Genomic DNA, 19,687 nt, shown 5'->3' on the forward strand with positions numbered 1-19,687 from the left:
CGTGCTGCATGCGTAGGCCTTTCTTGCTGCCGTGCTAGTGCCGCCGGCTACCGGCCCGCCAGAGATGACATCGATCTATCTCTCGGGGGGCCCTCTGGGGCGCAGAGTCACCTCCCGGGACTTGAGATAGCATCCGAGGTGGCCTCTCCGGATTAGTGCTTCTATCTGGTTCCGGAGGTCATGGCAGTCCTCCGTGTCGTGGTCGTGGTCCCGATGGAACCTATGGTATTTAGATTGGTCTCTACGAGCGGCCTTCATAGGGCAAGGCTGCTGTAAGAGGCCCATCTCTTTGATCTGGAGGAAGATCTCGGTATGGGATGCGTTTAGGGGGAGAGGTGGTGGACTTGGGAGCAGTAGCTCTTGTCGGCTGGGCCCTCGGTGGGGAGGCGTCGGGACCGCCGAGGTCGTTCCTCAAGACAACTCCATCCTTGGCTTCTTTCCTTCCACGCGTCTCCCTACCACCAAAGCCTCTGCAGCAACATACTGGTTGACGCGTTGAAGCATCTCAGAAATGGCCATTGGCGGCTTCTCGATCAGTGACCAGAAGAACCTTGAAGGTTTGAGGCCCATTAGAAAGGCCTGGAAGATTAGAGAAGGGTGAGCATCCAGAAAACCTCGAATCTCGGTGGTGAACCGTGCCACGAACTCAACTCGTCCTCACACTGAGATAGTGCGAGCAAATAGGCTATAGAGGGCCTGGGTCACATGCTGGAGAGGAAACTTTGCTCAAATTCCTAAGCCAACTGGTCGAAGGACGAGACTGAAGCTTGGCGCAACTGGCTGAACCAAGTCTGTGCCGAGCTGCGTAGAGTGGTCGGAAATGCTCGACATATCAACGCATCGGAGGCACCGTAAAAGGCCATTTGGGCCCAAAATACAAAGACATGCTCCATGGGATCGGAGCCTCCATCGTATGTTTCCAATGTCAGGAACCTAAAGTTAAGGGGTACCAGCTTGTCCTGCACTTCTTGGGTAAAGGCGGACCCACCTGAAGTGCCCTCGCTGGGCTCACTACACGATCTCCGAAGCTTACGCTGGAACGCGTCCAAGCGCTAATTGACCCGGGACAACTAGGTTCTAAATGAGTCCTCCAACGAATTGAATGATATAATGTTGGGCTCTAGATGAGATGGGGTGGCTCGGTAGGGTGTGAGCGCGTTTTGCTCGAGAGGACCCCTCGGGTCCATTGCCTGCCTAGAGGCTCCCCCAACCCCGAGCTGTTCCCCGCTCGGGGGCTACCGGGCCGGATCGGTTGGGGGCGTCGGGGGCCGCCCGATTTGGGGAATAATCAAGGCGAGTGTGTGCATTATGCCTGCCATGGTCTGTACTTGCTTGGTTAGGCTAAGGAACGCCTCGGGCATCACGATCGGGCCCCCCGAGGCGAGCCCCAGGGGTGATAGTCCCGGGTCATTGAACAAGCGTTAGTAACGATCAGGCATTGAAGCCGGAATCCTTTCGTTCGCAGGGGCGGAGAGGGCTTGTCCTTCTGGCTCGGCGGAAGGGAGGTTGGTCGGGAGCTCCCGCCCGGGGTGCGTTCCCGCTAGCTGTTCCTGCGACATGGCCCTCCTTCTAGCGCCAATCTGTTAAGAAACAAAAGTACGGTGACTGATGAGTCAGCACGGTTAGGCCCACGTGCCAACGTCGGGAAATTCTAGGAGGAACGCGAGGGTTGTCTTTCCAAGGTCTACCGACCCCGAGCTCTGTTTGCGGGAAGAGGTGTCCGCTCATCCCTAGGATAGATGGCGACCTTCCTCACCACACGGGCTCCTCTTTGGAACGAGAGACGAGACTAGAGCCGGTCGGATCCGAGCCACGGTCGCTTTGCTCTACGTATTGGGAGACGACTTCGGGGTGAAGGCGCTTGCGACTTGGTGACGACCAGCTCCCTACAAAAAGGCCTTCGTCGGGTGTGTCCCGACTTTGGCCTCTCCGATGAGCAAGTTAGATTCATTTTTATTCCCTTTTTCCCTCCCCCCTTTTTCTGGATCAAGTCGGGGGTATTTATACCTACATGCGAGAATTGGTCGGGCCCTGGTCCGACATGGCCGTTAACTCTGGGGGCGGAACAACCTCTCTGACGAGATGGCGTCTTCAGGGGTGCTTGAGCGACGTCAGACGACACCGCCCCCAGCTCTTAGTGTGGTCAGGCCGCATAGTCGCATCGTACGACACCGCCCCCAGCTCTTAGTGTGGTCAGGTCGCATAGTCGCATCGTTGGAGCTTGACGTGATGTGCACCCTGCGCTTACGAGGCATATGGTGTCGGGTCGGTCTGATGGTTCACATAGAGCCAAAATATGCCCTATCAATCATTATAGGATTTTTTGATAAATTATCTAATAATAAATTGAGCTTTTTATTAAGAGCTCTTTTTTACTATTCATAATCTCTTAAAATTAATAAACTAATATTTTACTATTCATAACCCCTTACCTTTTATCCTTCTGTTTTTTTTTTTTTCCCTTCCTCGTAGCCTAGCACCCTATTGCCATTAACTCTTCCCACCGCTCGCTATTGCTGATTACCAACCTCAGCTTACCCCCATCACTCCCTACCATTAAATGCTACACCCCAATTTGCTTGCCTACGCAACTTGCAGACTCTCCCCATCGCTCGTCACCCCTAGCCCATGCTCCTTGCCCCTGATGCTCCCCCATCCATCATCATCACCAGCAATGTCGTAGCCATCAGCTCTGTCAATTACGGATGTCGTTGGTGCCAACCTCATTCGACAGGGAGAAGAAGAAGAAGAAAGAGAAAAGGAAAAAAAAAAAAAAGGGAGGGGATGATATGAAAGGAGTGAAAAGATCTCATTAGAATTGAGTTCTAAATTGACGGCATATATGTTTACTTAACTGTGGTTAACTTATAAATATTCAAAAATTTCAACATGAGGCTATAAATAATAAAAATATGATTGTAAATAGTAATCTCTTAATAAATTTATTAGTTATGGTTAGTATCGAATTTGGTCGGTTTGGGTTAATCCGAGTTGGACCTCATTCTAAAATATAAATAACAGATTATATAGGTTTTGATTTGTATAGAATTTAGTTCTGAAATATAAATAATATATTACTTAATGTTTTTGTTACGGTAAGTAACTTTTTAAGCCGTGGCCTCGGGGCCGACGCGGCTCGGTTCTGGGGCTCGGAATGTCGAGGATCTCGGGCGCAGCTCCCCCGGAGTCTCCCGGTCGGGATGGTGGCTACGGGCGGTAGATCGGGTCGGTAGCTCCGCAGCAGCGCCGGGAAGAGGCCACCTCGTCTTCGCTCCTGCACACAGGTCGGGTCGGAAAGCTCGGCACGACCCCTCCGACGATCAAGTTAGAGGGAGAGATGTGGAGGGGGTTTTGGAGGACGGAATGCCTCCATACAAGTGTGGTGTGCGAGTCTCTCCTCCCCCTCCTCGTCTGGAACCCTCCAGTATTTATAGATGGGCCTGGGTAAGTACCTCGCGCTGCGTCTGACACGCCCATTGGGGCTGTGTTGGAGATTGGGCTGCGGCAGGGTATAGCGCATCTCGACTGGCGTGTTCCTTACCCTTGACCGAGCCCTGGAAGGCGCAGAGCTGGGCTCGTTGGACGAGGGGTGAGGGTGTTGTGGTGACGGACGGGATCCAGTCCGGGCGTTGATGCGCCTGGGACGGCGTCCCAGGGTTTCGTTGACCGTGGAGTGAAGTCACGGTACAGGGTGGCTGACGTCATTCACGTCGTTTCGCCATTATTGCACTCATCATATTCCCCCCCGGAAAGAAGCTATGCGTCGGCAGTCGTAGCGAGAGTCCGAGGCATGGCTTTCGTTCTTCGAGTCGGTCGGGTGCGGAGTCGTAGACCCTGGGGGTGCGGCAGAGGAATGGATTCCCGTGCGGCCTAAGGCCGAGGGACCGGAAAGGGCCCTAGTATGTGTCGGGAGGTGGAAAGCCGAAGGGCCGAGGGGCGGCCGAGCATGTCTTGGGTGGTGTAAAGCCGAAGGGCCGAGGAGCGGCCGAGCGTGTCTTGGGTGGCGTAAAGCCGAGGGGCCGAGGAGCGGCCAAGCATGTCTTGGGTGGCGTAAAGCCGAGGGGCCGAGGAGCGGCCGAGCATGTCTTGGGTGGCGTAAAGCCGGAGGGCCGAGGAGCGGCCGAACGTGTCTTGGGTGGCGTAAAGCCGAGCGGCCGAGGGGCGGCTGAGCATGTCTTGGGTGGCGTAAAGCCGAAGGGCCGAGGAGCGGCCGAGCATGTCTTGGGTGGCGTAAAGCCGAAGGGCCGAGGAGCGGCCGAGCGTGTCTTGGGTGGCGTAAAGCCGAGGGGCCGAGGAGCGGCCAAGCATGTCTTGGGTGGCGTAAAGCCGAGGGGCCGAGGAGCGGCCGAGCATGTCTTGGGTGGCGTAAAGCCGGAGGGCCGAGGAGCGGCCGAACGTGTCTTGGGTGGCGTAAAGCCGAGCGGCCGAGGGGCGGCTGAGCATGTCTTGGGTGGCGTAAAGCCGAAGGGCCGAGGAGCGGCCGAGCATGTATTGGGTGGCGTAAAGCCGAAGGGCCGAGGAGCGGCCGAACGTGTCTTGGGTGGCGTAAAGCCGAGCGGCCGAGGGGCGGCTGAGCATGTCTTGGGTGGCGTAAAGCCGAAGGGCCGAGGAGCGGAAGAGCGTGTCTTGGGTGGCGTAAAGCCGAGCGGCCGAGGGGCGGCCGAGCATGTCTTGGGTGGCGTAAAGCCGAAGGGCCGAGGAGCGGCCGAGCATGTCTTGGGTGGCGTAAAGCCGAGGGGCCGAGGAGCGGCAGAGCGTGTCTTGGGTGGCGTAAAGCCGAAGGGCCGACGAGCGGCCGAGCGTGTCTTGGGTGGCGTAAAGCCGAGGGGCCGAGGAGCGGCCGTGGCGGCTCTTAAATGCTGTCGTGTCGATCGTTGCCTTGTTGATGGGGGTTACTTTCTTTGCACGTTTCCCGGCGCTGAGGTCGAAGAGGTCCTTGGGCGGCACCGTGTCGTCCGGGTTCGCCACGTCAGGGCCTTTCTTTAATTCGGGGCGCCTTCGGGCGCTCTTCGATGTGACGTAACGGCCGCGCCTTTGCGCCAGTGCGCTGCCGCCCATTCTCGGGAAGCGATGAGGCATTGACTCCGGGGGGGGTGTCTCTTTTAATCGTTTGGGCACCTGTCCTGTCCTCCACCCCCTTGCTGCCGTGCTTCCTCCTTCGAGCCCCGCCATCGTGTCCCAGAGCTTGTCCCCGGCTTCTTCCCGGTTTTTATCTTCTTCTCGAGGTCAGTCGAGATGCCGTCCTCTCCTTCTTTGCTTTCCTCTCCGTCTTCCTCTCCCTCTTCTTCTCCCGTGCTTGGGGCTGGAGGGGGCGGTCCTCCTTCCACCCTTGACGAGTCCCCTGACGAGGAGGTGGCGCGGTCGCTTGAGGCTTTGATGTGGCCGCACGATATTGACTCAACTGTGAATGAACCTTTGCTGGAGGGACTCCGCGAACGCTATTGCATCCCGGGAGATCACACCCTCGGTATACCAGAGCCGGGGCAGCGGGCGTATGACCCGATCCCGAAGGGTTTCGCTTTGTCCCTTGATGCTCTGGAGGCGGGCTTGCGTTTCCCCCTTCATCCCTTCATTGTATCTTGTTTGTCCTTCTGGCGGGTTTCTCCGTCTCAGGTAACGCCGAACTCCTGGCGTTACCTAGTGGTATTCCTGGGGGAGTGCCATTATGCCCGTATCACCCCCACCCTCAGCCTCTTTCTTTCTTGCTACCGCTTTTGCAAAGGCTCGGGGGGTTACTTCTTAACGGCTCGACCTGGATTTCGCGTTGGGGGTGCCCCTTCCAATAACAAGGGATGGAAGGGGAGGTTTTTTTATGTCAGCCGTACACAGGACTGGGGCTTCGGAGTTCGGTGGTCTGCGAGGGTGATTGACAACACCCCCCCTTGTTTGGGCGAAGTGGATCGCCGAGCTCGGGAGAGGCTCAGAGAGGTTCTCCCTAAGTCGCAGGCCATCCGGACCATGACTGAGCAGTGGTTGGTCGCGGCGGGCCTTAGCCCGGTGCCTCAGGGTATGTGAGTGATAGTTGTGTCGGGTCTTCTGGTGGCTGGTTTCGGACGCTAATGTTTTTCATTTCCTGTAGAGATGGTGAACCTTCGGTCACTCCTGGAGGATCCGGCGTCGCAGCCCCCTTTCCCGACTCCAGATACCGCCTTGCGGCCTCCTCCCCCCGCTCCGGCGACCGAATCACAACCTCCACAGCCTGCTCTGGCAACCGAGCCGTCGCCCCCTCCCTTGGCGGCGGTGACCGAACCGCAGCCCGGTACGGAGGGTGCCACCTTGGAGGTCGGGGACGGGCGCCCTTCAAAGAAGGCGAAGGTGTGTGCGTCCAAAGGGCCGGGAATGAGCTCCCGTCAGGGCGGGGGGGGACCTGATCGGCGCGTGGCGGGGAAGGGGCCCCACCCTGTCTCCGTGCCTGGCTTGTGCCGGCTCCCGGCTGGGGATGGGGAGCCGTTCCTGGCACGGCTGGTCGGCGAGATCCCGCGTGGCGAACCCCGCGAGCCCCTGGTCGCCCGCTGGGAGGGTCTCTTCCGGGGGGATAGGGTGTGGGCCGGAGGGGATCCCTCTGCGGCGTTCCTCCGAGGGGCGCTCCACCCCGACCTGGCTCGGGATTTGTACACCCTGACCTCGGAAACGCTCCTTAACAAGTCTGCTCAGTCGCTGGTCTGGGTAAGTATATCTTTCTTTTGATGTTTGGCTGCTCGGTGTCGGCTTTCTTGACACTCTTCTCCTTTTGCAGGGTCTTCATTATGCGACGGCCCTGATGGACAGGGTGCGGGACGCCGGCCGAACCGTCGGGGACCTCGTTTGTCGTAATGCTGAGCTCAGCCACCAGATTGTCACGACCTTAGCTGGTTTTGCCTAAGGCGTGCGGCACCCTCGCGCGTCCGTCCGCGAAGGTCAGCCTCCCCGAAGCCTCCCATTGTCCCTTAGGACCAACAAAAGAGAGAACGGGTTAAAGAGAACGCCTCAATCGGGATCCACAAGCAAACATGTCCGAAAAACACTTCATAGACAATGCAAATTACAAACAGACTCTACAAGCTCTGAATAGTTGCACAACAAAGGGTAAAATGGTCCATTACAGACCGAAAAGCTCTCGAACGTGTCCACATGACACAACCTTTATTTACAAGCCTAAAGAGGCCACCAACCCAACTAAAATGGGACTTATAAGCCTTCGGCCGCCCCTCTACCTGCTATACAAGGCATGAACATGCCAAAAGACAACGGACAGACATAAGCATTACAACCAACATCTTATTTAGAAGTTTGTCCGTTACATTCTCCCCCACTTATCCCTTCGACGTCCTCGTCGAAGCCTTTGTGAACACTGCAACTCTTCGCCTTTGCTGAGTCTTCAATCTTCTGCTCCAGCTGCAATGCGCCTCCTGGCTCCCAGCTGCTCTCCGCTGCTGTTTCTGAGTAGTCGAACCTTTGATCCGCCATGCTGCTTCAACTCGCCAATGACTCTGACTCTGGTGTGGGGTTGGCTGAGTTGTGTTGATCCATGTCGATTCTTGCGGATCCACCAAATGAAGGAAAAGACCATCTTTTCTGCGCCAGTCTCGAAAAATTTCCACATGCTGCTTGAACTGGGTGGATGCTTGTTGGAGCTTTAACGAGCATCGCCTCGCAAACTTCTGAAGTTTTGGGTCCTTCCTCCACAAAATCTGCTCATTGACTCTTCTTTCAGTTAGTTGTCACATCCAAGTAGGTTCGCATCACTTCCGCTTTCGATTGGCATTTCGTTGGGAAATGAAGCGGACGATCTACTCTCAGTAGCATTGATCACCGTTGGTGAGGATTTGACAACTATTGTCTTCCATTATCTTCGAAGGGTCTTTGAACTTGTGCAGAGCTCCTCTGCTGGATAGATAAGAGAACTGGGGTACTCGGTTTCGCCCATTCTCTTAAGAGTTGAGAAGGCAAAGGTTACTTTGACTTCGCCCGCCTCCTCGAGGTTGTACTTCATGCATCGAGCTGGTTACTGGTCTTCGCCTGCTCTTTGCTCACACTTCTGAAGCACTTGAAGTGTTTGCACTCCTTGCGTTGAGTTAGCTACTGTGATTCACCTTCTCAAAGCCATTGAACTTCTGGAATGCAGGAAGTTTTCACCCCAACTTGGAGTAATTCTCTGATAGATGAGGTCGCCTCTGGGATTGTACCGTCTTCTCCATCAACCCTGCCGCCTACTCCACTGAGTAGCAAAGGTACAGCACCGTGTACTGCCTGCTTCGTTCCTTGGTCGTGCACTCTTGCGTGACCCGAAGTCCTTCACTTACGGCTATCTTGATGAGAAACTTGTTGACACCGGTCTTACGAAGTTTCTTGGCCTCTGCCCTTCAGCCTTGTCTCGGTACTTGGAGATTGCCTCTGCATGCTCCACCTCCTCGGCCCCTTTCACGACCAAGCGCTCTCCCTCCATGAGAGCAAGGGATCAATGACTTGCACGGAAGTCCCGCCTCTGCGGTACCATGGCGCTGCCATGCCCATGGCCCTACAATCCGTCGCCTCGCCTCTGTATCCATTTTCTTCACAATCAGTAGAGATGTCTCCGTGGCCCTCCTCTGAGTCCACCTCCATTCTAACTGATGCTTGATATTGGGTAGCTAAGTCCCTCTGGACTCGTCGTTGCTTCCTCGCCCCTTTCGACCCCCTGCTTCAACACCACTGTGTTCTCCAAGCAGTCTGTTTGGTCGATGGAAAGACAGACTGCAACTCCCATGCATGGCCACTGCCATCACGTTGTAGGGTTTGCACCGATTCTGCTCTCCTTAGCTTCCTTGGTAGCAACGTTCGCTTACTCGACCTTGTCCTCCGACTTGTCGGGCTCCCTTAAGCGAATGTGAGCTCTGGAGCAGTCTAACTCTCCAACTGCTTTGATCATACTGCTGTATGATCAAGTCCCTCCCATGGGACTCACTGGTACTTGCAATCGAACTTTTCCCTTGGTGGAACACAGCCCCCATATGCTGATGACCAAGGCTTTCATCCGATGCAAAATTCGATGCACGCACGGAAGACCCGCCTCTGCGGTACCATGGCCTTCACTCCTTGAATCCATAGCCCTTCTTGCCGTCGTGTTGTTCACCGAAGTGGAGCTCCCAGTAGCTCCCGATCATACCTCCATATGATCTCATCCCTCACGGGACTTATTGTGTGTATCGCATTGCCACGAACTGTTCCACCACGATCCGCTGCACCATGTCGCCTCCTGGTGACATCTCCATTGCATTCTGATCCTTGTGGAATAAACTCGAATTGTGAACCCTTCATGTGTGGCCTCTGCCAATACATCGCAGGGTCCCTTCCACCTTCGATTTTGTTCGCTCCTCTGGCAATCGACCTTCATCCACCCACTCCTGGGTCACACCTAGATGAAGCACCGCTCTAGGACAGTCCGTCGCCTAGTAGCTCCCGAAGTCCACCGACTTCACTGATCTGTGCACCATTGTCTGGATCCTAGGCCTCTGCCCCTACCAGCACAATCTCCGCTGCGCACTGCTTCCTTCATAGCAACTCAAATGGCAACACTATGGCATATTCTTCAAGAGTACCCGCCTCTGCGTCCTCTTGCCCCGTGCTAAGGCCTTCTGAACCCAACTTCGCCTCCGCAAGTTGAGTCGCCTTAGTTCCTCCATCAAATGCTCTTCCGAGTTAAGGTGCATGTGCCGCGAAACTCCCTTCGTCTTTGGCACCATGCAAGATGAGTCCGCTCCGTCAGAAAGAAGGACCCATGGAACAACATGATCCTACCCTTGCCTCTGCAAGAGTTCATGTCTTTGACCTCTGTCTAAGGAAAGCACTGTGCTTCTGCTCCATGTTCCAACTTCACTGCTGGCTCCCTTCATGCGGCTTGGGTACTTCGCCAAGTTACACCCAAGTTGCTCCGCTCCTCGTTCTTGCATTGAGTCGATGGTGGCCCTCGCGCCCACCATTCCACGGGTCAACCCTCCCTTGAGTCCGATCTCCATATCGACTCTAAGTGTGCCTTCATTTAAGTTGCTTCAGGTCGCTCCCCCACTTGATCTCGCAATGCATCCACCAATGCATTCTCTCGAGCGAGATCATGCGACAACTCCTCGCCGCTTGCTCAGTCCATCGAGCTTCATGAAGTTGTTGTTTGTGAGGTACTCCTCCTAAACATGTGAAGTCCATCTCACATGATTCTCCCTCTGGAGTGCCGAGACTTATCCCTCCTAGATAACTGTCCCGTTGGAGCAACATCTCTCTTCGTTTCGGAGACCCCCATCCCCTTGGACTACTCCGATCTGCTGAACAAACAGTGCATTGTTCTGCCTCTTGCAAACGCACTTGCTAGATTGCGCCTCCACGTCAATACAGCCACCACTGCACCCCTCAAGGCCTAGCAACATGCTGAACTCGTTGCACACTTCAGCCTTCTACGGACGTATCCTTTGCATGCCGAAGAGAAAGTTTTAATGCTCCATTGGCGCCGAGTCTCGACCGCCTTGGGATGGCCACGAACATTCCATCGTCCGCATACAAGCCCATGCATGAGTACCAAATTCTTCGAGTTAGCAATTCCCCTCACCTCTGTGAGCTTTGCATAACTCTTTTGGTCGTTGAGCAACTCATTCCACCTTGGATGGTCTCATTCTTGCCAAGCGCCTCGCCTGCCTAGAGCACCATCAAGTATTGTTGTCAACGTTGAGCCGTAGCTCAAACTCAGCCATCCCAACCTTTGTGCGCTCCGCATTCTTCCAAGCTTGCCTGTTCTCGTGGTGCCTCTTGCGCGAAGGGTTGGCCATTCCTCTGAATGCCAATGTCAGATGCCCGCTCCTCTGAGCGACTCTTTCCCTACATCTCCATGCCCGTTTTCCCTCAAACGGTCGCGCGTGTGCTGACTGCCCTCCATGCAGCCCCACTAGGTCCCCCACGTTTGCATGTCAAGTGTTTCTATGAGTGCTTGTCCCGCTCTGATACCATATTGTCACGACCTTAGCTGGTTTTGCCTAAGGCGTGCGGCACCCTCGCGCGTCCGTCCGCGAAGGTCAGCCTCCCCGAAGCCTCCCATTGTCCCTTAGGACCAACAAAAGAGAGAACGGGTTAAAGAGAACGCCTCAATCGGGATCCACAAGCAAACATGTCCGAAAAACACTTCATAGACAATGCAAATTATAAACAGACTCTACAAGCTCTGAATAGTTGCACAACAAAGGGTAAAATGGTCCATTACAGACCGAAAAGCTCTCGAACGTGTCCACATGACACAACCTTTATTTACAAGCCTAAAGAGGCCACCAACCCAACTAAAATGGGACTTATAAGCCTTCGGCCGCCCCTCTACCTGCTATACAAGGCATGAACATGCCAAAAGACAACGGACAGACATAAGCATTACAACCAACATCTTATTTAGAAGTTTGTCCGTTACAAGATGGCGGAGATTCAGGCAAAAAACGGGCCGGAGGTCGTGGCGGCTGCTGAGGAGCGTGCCTCGGGTTTTGAGGCGGAAGTCGTCCGTCTCCGATCGGAGCTTGAGGCTTCCCAAGAAGCAAACGACGCCATGAAGGAGGCCAACGGGGAGCTTCAAAAACTGATACGGATAGAACGGACCGAGCTCCGTCTGGTGAAGGCCGAGGCGAGTGCCCTTAGCAAGAAGCTGGAGGGCGCAAACGCCGAGATAAAAAAGGCTTCGGAGGCATTGGCGGAGGAATCCCTGCTTCGACCTCTGAAGGATAAGGCACTGATCGAGGCGTACAAGAAGTCGGAAGGGTTCGAACTTGGGCTGACGCGGACAGGGCGGGTATCTTTTGAATACGGGTATCGAATCGCTACTTCGCGCTTCCGTGCTCGTCATCCTGGTCTCGCGGTGGACGAGGACCCCTTCAATTCTCACCCCGAAGACCGAGGTGTGGACATGCCCGAGGAGGTTCCCTTCGACGACCGTTTGGAGGTCCCCCGGCCATGAGGACGGTCTTCCGCCCTGTGGACTTTATGTGCGCCGAGCCTTTGTGCTTCTTCTGGGCGCCGATCCTTGTATTTCTCCATTTTTGAAATAAAGGAAGCTTTCTATCATTCGTGTACTGTCCGCCCAGAGAGGCCTTTTGCTTGGCGGCGCGATCTTGCCTTGTTCTAAACAAAAAATCTTTTAAGGTTCCGGACGTTCCATGTTCTCGGCAAGCGGGACCCGTCCATTGTCGCGAGCTTGTATGTGCCCGATTGGACTACCTCGATGATCCGATAAGGTCCCTCCCAGTTGGGGGCCAGCTTGCCCCCGGCCCTGGTCGGGTTGCTAACTTCGGCCCTTCGCAGGACTAAGTCGTTCATTTTAATGGGCCGAGGTCGTACCCTGCGGTTGTACACCCGGGCAACTGCTCTTTTGTAAGAAAGCTCCCTCCGGTGTGCGCCGGCGCGCCGCTCTTCGATCAGGTCCAGGCCGGCGCGCAGCCCCTGGTCCGATGTGGTCTCTTGATACTCTTCTACTCGAGGGGTGGGGAATACTACCTCGGGGGGAAGGACGGCCTCGGTCCCATACGAGAGGCTGTAGGGTGACTCCCCGGTGGCTGTTTTGGGGGTGGTCCGCAAGGACCACAAGATGCTGGGTAACTCCTCGACCCAGGCCGTTCGGGAAGCTGATACCCTTCTTTTGAGCCCATCCAGGATAGATCGGTTTGTTACCTCGGCTAGTCCTTTCGTTTGGGGGTGGGCTACCGAGCTGTGTTTTAACCGGATTCCATAGCTAGCGCAGAATTCCTGAATCCTTTTGCCGGAGGACTGGGTCCCGTTGTCCGTGACGATGGTCCTGGGGAGGCCGAACCGGGTCGCGATGTTTTTCCATATGAACTTCTCGATCTGCTGCTCGGTGATCGCCGCCAACGGTTCGGCTTCCGGCCATCGGGTGAAGTAGTCTATTGCGACCACGATGTATCTTCTCTGCCCTGAGGCTGGTGGGAAGGGGCCGAGGAGATCCAGCCCCCATTGCGCGAATGGCCACGCGCATGTGATGGGGGAGAGCGGGACCACCGGAAGTTGGGGGGTCCGGGCGTGCTTTTGGCACGGGCCGCACTTCCGTACGTAGGCCATCGCGTCCTGGACCATGGTGGGCCAGTAATAGCCTTGGCGGAGAATCTTGCAGGCCAGGGTCCGGCCGGCGATGTGCTCTCCACAAATCCCTTCGTGGACCTCAGCCAGGACAACCGCCGCCTCTTCTGGCTCGAGGCACCGTAGAAGAGGGTGGGAGAAAGACCGCTTGTACAGCCGGCCGTTGGCTTCGGAGTACCATGCATGTTTCCGGCGAATACGTCGGGCTGCGGCTTCGTCGGTGGGGAGGGTCCCGTCGCGTTTGTAGCGCAGCATGTCCCCTAACCAGGTGGCTTGGGAGCCGGCCGCCGAAACACACGCGACCGGGATAGAGGGGGAGGGGAGCTCCTCGATCCCGTGGGTGGCGCCCGGGGGTCGCTTCGAGGCTAGCTTGGCCAACTCATCGGCACGGTCGTTTTGTAGTCTTGGCACCCTGGATATCGTGAAGTGTGCGAAACAGGAGGCTAAGTTTTTTACCTCCGCTACGTATTTTGCCATGGCGGGTTCTCTGGCCACATATCCGCCGTTAAGTTGCTCGGTCACCAGCTGCGAATCGGTGAGGACTTTGATGGCGTCGACCTGCATTTCGCGGGATAGTCTGAGCCCCGCCAGGAGTGCTTCGTACTCGGCTTCATTGTTGGTGGCATGGAACCCGAAGCGGAGGGAACGCTCGAACGTCTGCCCGTCGGGGGCCGACAGCACCAGTCCTACGCCTGCGCCGGTTGAAGCGGACGAGCCGTCCACCTGTAGGACCCATGTTCCGCCTAGTTCACTCGGCCGCTCCTCGGGATGGGTGAGCTCGGAGATGAAGTCGGCCAGTGCTTGTGCTTTGATGGCGGTCCTGGGCGTGTAGCGGATGTCGAACTCTCCGAGTTCGACCGACCACTTGAGGAGTCGACCTGCGACGTCGAATTTTGATAGTACTTGACTGAGAGGTTGGTCGGTGATTACCTTGATCGGATGAGCTTGGAAGTAGGGGCGTAACTTTCGGGCTGCCAGCACGAGCGCGAGGGCGAGCTTCTCGATTGGAGGATATCGCTCCTCGGGCCCGGTCAGGATATGACTAGTGTAGTAGACGGGGAGCTGTTCGCCGGCTTCTTTGACGAGTACCGAGCTGACTGCGTGCCGTGAGGCAGCTAGGTAAACGCAGAGCTCTTCCCTAGTAGTGACTGAAGCAAGGCGGGGAAGGTTGGCTAAATGCTGCTGGACCTGTCGGAAAGCCTCCTCACACTGGGGCGTCCATTGGAAATTCTTCGGATCTCTTATTGCGCGGAAGAAGGCTAGGCAGCGATCGCCCGAACGGGACAGGAATCGGGATAGGGCGGCCAGCCGTCCGTTCAGCCGCTGTAGGTCTTTGACCGTCCGAGGGGCCTGCATGTCGAGGATCGCCTGGACCTTTTCCGGGTTGACGTCGATCCCTCTTTCGTGTATAATGAATCCGAGGAACTTTCCTGTACTGACGCCGAAGGCACATTTTGCGGGGTTGAGCCGAAGGCCGCAGTTTCGAAGTGTGGCAAATGTTTCTGATAGGTCCGTTAGGTGATCTCCCGAGACCCGGCTTTTTACAATCATGTCGTCCACATAGACCTCCAGGTTTCGCCCTATCTGCTGGGCGAATATCTTGTTGATGGTTCTCTGATAAGTTGCGCCTGCGTTCTTTAGTCCGAACGGCATTACTTTGTAAAAGTATGCCCCGAGGTTGGTGATGAAGGCTGTGTGTCTCTGGTCCTCAGGCGCCATTCGGATCTGATTATATCCGGAGAAGGCGTCCATGAATGAGAGTCGGGCGTGCCCTGCGGTTGCATCCACGAGCTGATCGATTCTTGGAAGGGGGTAGCAGTCCTTTGGGCACGCCTGATTAAGACTGGTGTAGTCAACACACATTCGCCAGCTCCCATTATGCTTTTTTACCATAACTACATTGGATAGCCACTGTGGGTATTTGACCTCTTCTATAAAGTCGGCCGCTAAGAGCCGTTCTACCTCCTGGCGGACAGCTTGCTGCCTGTCCGGGGCCTGGGGTCGCGGCCTTTGTTTCACCGGGCGGGCATCAGGCGATATGTTGAGGTGATGTTGGGCTGCCTTCGGGTCCACGCCTGCTGCGTCAGATGGCGACCAAGCAAAGACGTCGGCGTTCTCCTGCAAGAGGCCGACGAGTTGTTCCCGCTCGTCCTGGGGTAGGTCAGCCCCGACCTTAATGGTTCGGTCCGGGCGTCCTTTTTTGAGTGACACGTCGTAGGTCGGGGCCGACGGCTCGGGATGTGGATTTGGCCGCTTTATTTTTCTGGGATCGTCCAGAGGTGCTTCGGTTTTTGCCCTGTTGTGTAGGGAGACCGCCGTCAGGTAGTATCGCCTGGATTCCCGAGGGCTTCCCCAAGCCTCCCCAGTTCCCGCGTGAGTCGGGAATTTCACTGTCTGATGGTAAGTGGAAACCAGGGCCCTGCTTTTGTTGAGGGAAGGTCGGCCGAGGATGGCATTGTACGCTGTAGGAAGGTCTGCTATCAGAAAGGTCGACATCACCGTTTTAGTCTTGGGCGGTGTCCCCAGCGTCAGAGGTAGTGTGACTGATCCCAAAGGCGAAACCGAGTTGCCGGTGAATCCGGTGAGGTCCGAGCGGACGGGTTTCAGGGCTTGCTTCGTAAGTCCCAGCTTCTGGAAGGCGTCGTGGAACAGTATATCCGCCGAGCTTCCTGTGTCAATCATAATCCTTCTCACCTGGGCATTGGCGATTCTGGCGGTTATTACCAGCGCGTCGTCATGCTCCAGTCGTTCGGCGACTTCGGGGGGAAATGTGACCTGGGGGTCGGGAGTTCCATGGGGACCCTCGTCCCAGGCCGAGCGGGCGTAGGCCTTCCTTCCAGACATGCTATCCCCTCCGGACGCTGGTCCGCCAGTGATGACGCTGATTAGGCGCTCGGCCGGGCCGTCTGGGCGGGTGGGGGGGATGTTGCCTGTCTGATCGTCGGTGGGGTCGAGGCGTCCTTCCCGGCGGAGTTCGTAGATTTGCCGCGAGAGCTCGCGGCATTCCTCCGTGTCATGCCCGTTTTGGCGGTGGAAGCGACAGTACTTGGACCGGTCGGCCAGTTCTCGCGGGTTGTTCATCGGGTAAGGGGTTTTGAGCAGTCCCCTTTCCCTGATCTGGAGAAAGACTTCTGTGCGGGATGTACCCCTGAGGGGTCCTAGCAGGGGAGGATCGGGTTGGTGGAGCTTGCGTCTGGGAGGGGGAGGTCCCTGAGCCGGCTCTGGTCTTTCCCTCTTGTGCTCCTGCCATTTCCCCCCCGTCCAGGCATCGACCTCCACGAACTGGTTCGCGCGCCGGAGCATCTCGGGGACCGAGGTAGGAGGGCGCTCCACGAGAGACCAGAAGAGCCGGGAGGGACGCAGGCCTGTTACGAACGCCTGCATTGATAGTGAAGGGTGAGCGTCCGGGAGTTCCCGGATCCTTGTAGCAAAGCGATTTACATAAAGGGAGAGGGGCTCGTCCTCCTTCTGGGTAAGCCCGAGGAGGAACGCCATGGAAGGCTTTGGGCGAGCGCAAGCTACGAAGTGGAGCTCGAAGTTCTTGGCGAGCTGATCGAACGAGGCGATCGTCGCAGTCTTCAAGCCTCCGTACCACGCGAGGGCCGGCCCTCTCAACGTGGTGGGGAATGCCCTGCTCATCAAGGCGTCAGAGGTCCCGTACAACGACATCTGTGCGCGGAAGGCCGCTGTGTGGTCGGCCGGGTCCGCGGAGCCGTCATAAGTGTCCAGGGGGGGGAGTCGGAAGCCTGGGGGAATGGCGTGCTCCAGTATCTTCGGCACGAACGGCGACCCCTGATGTGGGCCTTCCGTGGGCTCTCCTGGTGGTCCGGCACGGATTTCCCTTTGCACATTATCAAGCCGTTCGTTGACGAGACGCAGCTGAGCGCGGAGGGAAACTGCAGAGTTCGAGGATAGAGCCTCTGGTTCCGAGTGGCCTTCCGGGCAGACCGCCGCCTGCTCGCGGGTTTGAGATAGCGGCACCCGTGGTGAGGTGGGGGGCTCTCGAAGCTGGGTGGGAGCTTGAGTAGGGACCCCCTGTTGATACAACGACTGGGGGCCCGGGGGCCGAGATGGACGAGAGACAAGGGGGACAATGGTTTGTACCATGTCGGTGAGTAGCTGGACCTGGTGGGTGAGGCCGTGGAAGGCTTCCGCCGATACGGGCGGCGGATTGCCGGTGGTTCCGTCGGGGGGCGATAAGCCCGGATCGTTGAAGATCCGCCAGTAGCGCTCCGAAGCCGTAGTGGGACGCTCTTCCCGAGGTCCTCGGAGAGGGGGGAGTTCTCCCGTAGCCTCAGTCGGGAATGGTCCCCCGATCGCGAGTCTGGCACGCTCGTCGTGATGACCGCTCGACATGCTGGGTGCCCTCCTTCTAGCGCCAAAATGTTACGGTAAGTAACTTTTTAAGCCGTGGCCTCGGGGCCGACGCGGCTCGGTTCTGGGGCTCGGAATGTCGAGGATCTCGGGCGCAGCTCCCCCGGAGTCTCCCGGTCGGGATGGTGGCTACGGGCGGTAGATCGGGTCGGCAGCTCCGCAGCAGCGCCGGGAAGAGGCCACCTCGTCTTCGCTCCTGCACACAGGTCGGGTCGGAAAGCTCGGCCCGACCCCTCCGACGATCAAGTTAGAGGGAGAGATGTGGAGGGGGTTTTGGAGGACGGAATGCCTCCATACAAGTGTGGTGTGCGAGTCTCTCCTCCCCCTCCTCGTCTGGAACCCTCCAGTATTTATAGATGGGCCTGGGTAAGTACCTCGCGCTGCGTCTGACACGCCCATTGGGGCTGTGTTGGAGATTGGGCTGCTGCAGGGTATGGCGCATCTCGACTGGCGTGTTCCTTACCCTTGACCGAGCCCTGGAAGGCGCAGAGCTGGGCTCGTTGGACGAGGGGTGAGGGTGTTGTGGTGACGGACGGGATCCAGTCCGGGCGTTGATGCGCCTGGGACGGCGTCCCAGGGTTTCGTTGACCGTGGAGTGAAGTCACGGTACAGGGTGGCTGACGTCATTCACGTCGTTTCGCCATTATTGCACTCATCAGTTTTGATAGTACAAAATTTAGTCATAGGGTTAATTCGAGTTAGATTTGTTTCAAAATATAAGTAATCAATTACTCTTTTTTTTTTTTTTGTGTCGACTTTGATCGGATTGGGGCTAATCTAATATAACTTGTTTTCAAAATATTATCACCACACCATGGAAGTGGGTTTGCAACATTAATATCAAAGTTTATATTTGGGGGTTGAAAATCTAATATGGAGAATCTTAGTACAAATTTAGATGGTTCAATTCTTGAGATCATTATAAAACCCATATTAAGGTATGCTCGATAAAATTTCTTCGATATTCAAATTTATAAATATTTGAGACTATAAGTAGGATTCACAAAGTTGGGAGACTTATGCCTTGCTCTTAGAACCCTTATTTATAGTTGAGAACATATAACTGTAAGCACAGAATTCACAACGAAAAGTCCAACGACGACAGAGATCAGATGTATCTACGCATGCAAATTGTTGTTTCAATCAACTAACTAGCTTGCACGAAGGCAATTGTATTGATCACCCACCGTAAAACACCGATATCTCCTAATAGCAACGGACTTACGTTCGTTGGTGTTGTTCCAGTCATTGTCCCACATCGTGGATTCTCGGAGCCGGAGAGGTTTGAGAGGCGCTTAAGAGAGAGCTTGGCCGACCGTTTCACCATACTTACCTGGACGGGGTCGTCGGGCGATCAAAAAGGCCTGTGGCCTGGGCCCGCGACCTCCATTGCACGTGGGAGGGACGCTGGTCTACCATCTCCCCGAGTGGGAGAGTGGACGCCGTTCGCGCGGCCCCTATCCAAATTGAATTTAAGTGTTTTTTTTATGATAATTATTCACTTTATTAACTTATTAATATTAATTAATATCAGGAGATAATTCTTTCTAGAGCGGCCAGTATCGCTGCTTTCAGGCTATGTATGCATGGTGGTTGGAGCTCCGAGGTAAGCTTGCATTTCTGAAGGGTGAGAAACGGGGAAAGGAACCGGTAGTTGATTTACCTGGGGGGGATTAAAGCGTCCGAAGCCATGTCAGTGGCTCTCTAGTGTTCCTCTATGATATTTTGCTGCTGCTTCTCTTGCTCGGACTGCATAGGATGGTGCAGTATGGCTTCTATCGTCAGGCCGTGGCTCTCAACTTTTCCGTTCGAGGGATTTGGACTGTATCGAGCAATGACAACTAAAAACATTCCATCACAAAGAATCTCGTAATAACTCACTGCCTTTACGGAAACAGGGACGAATAGTCCCACATCGATTGGGACACGAAGACGTAAGGCGCAAGAGGCGCTTAAAACAGAGTCTTCGTCGTCCTTTTCTCCATACTTACCTGGACGGGGTCGATGGGCGATCAACAAGGCCCATGGCCTGGGCCCGCGACCTCCATTGCACTTGGGAGGGCCGCTGGTCTACCATCTCCCCAAGTGGGAGAGTGGACGTCGTAATTTGTGGCAGCGGGGGTACGCGTTCGCGCGGCCCCTACCAAAGTCTTAACCAAGTGTTTCTTCTATAAATCAAAGTTTGTTTAAAAGGCCATGGTTTTATCGTATGGCAGGCAATGCTTCTCCAATCTCTTCTATGGAA

At 55.8% G+C, this 19,687-nt stretch overlaps 1 protein-coding gene, 1 non-coding gene and 1 pseudogene across 2 annotated transcripts; 2 read left to right on the top strand and 1 right to left on the bottom strand.

Moving 5' to 3' along the window:
- Window positions 1-12,099: 12,099 nt before the first annotated feature.
- LOC135626027 (uncharacterized) lies at window positions 12,100-17,424 on the bottom strand. The gene has a single exon (XM_065131214.1). The coding sequence runs from the start codon at window positions 17,422-17,424 to the stop codon at window positions 12,100-12,102; it is 5,325 nt and encodes a 1,774-aa protein (XP_064987286.1).
- Window positions 17,425-18,767: 1,343 nt separating this feature from the next.
- On the top strand, window positions 18,768-18,890 carry LOC135626074 (U1 spliceosomal RNA; annotated as a pseudogene).
- A 535-nt stretch (window positions 18,891-19,425) lies between these two features.
- Window positions 19,426-19,585, top strand: LOC135626067 (U1 spliceosomal RNA). The gene has a single exon (XR_010492239.1). It is a non-coding gene; the product is annotated as a U1 spliceosomal RNA (small nuclear RNA).
- The last annotated feature ends 102 nt before the right edge of the window (window positions 19,586-19,687 follow it).

Source organism: Musa acuminata, chromosome BXJ2-10, assembly GCF_036884655.1.
Source record: "Musa acuminata AAA Group cultivar baxijiao chromosome BXJ2-10, Cavendish_Baxijiao_AAA, whole genome shotgun sequence".
In the NCBI taxonomy this organism is placed as follows: domain Eukaryota; kingdom Viridiplantae; phylum Streptophyta; class Magnoliopsida; order Zingiberales; family Musaceae; genus Musa; species Musa acuminata.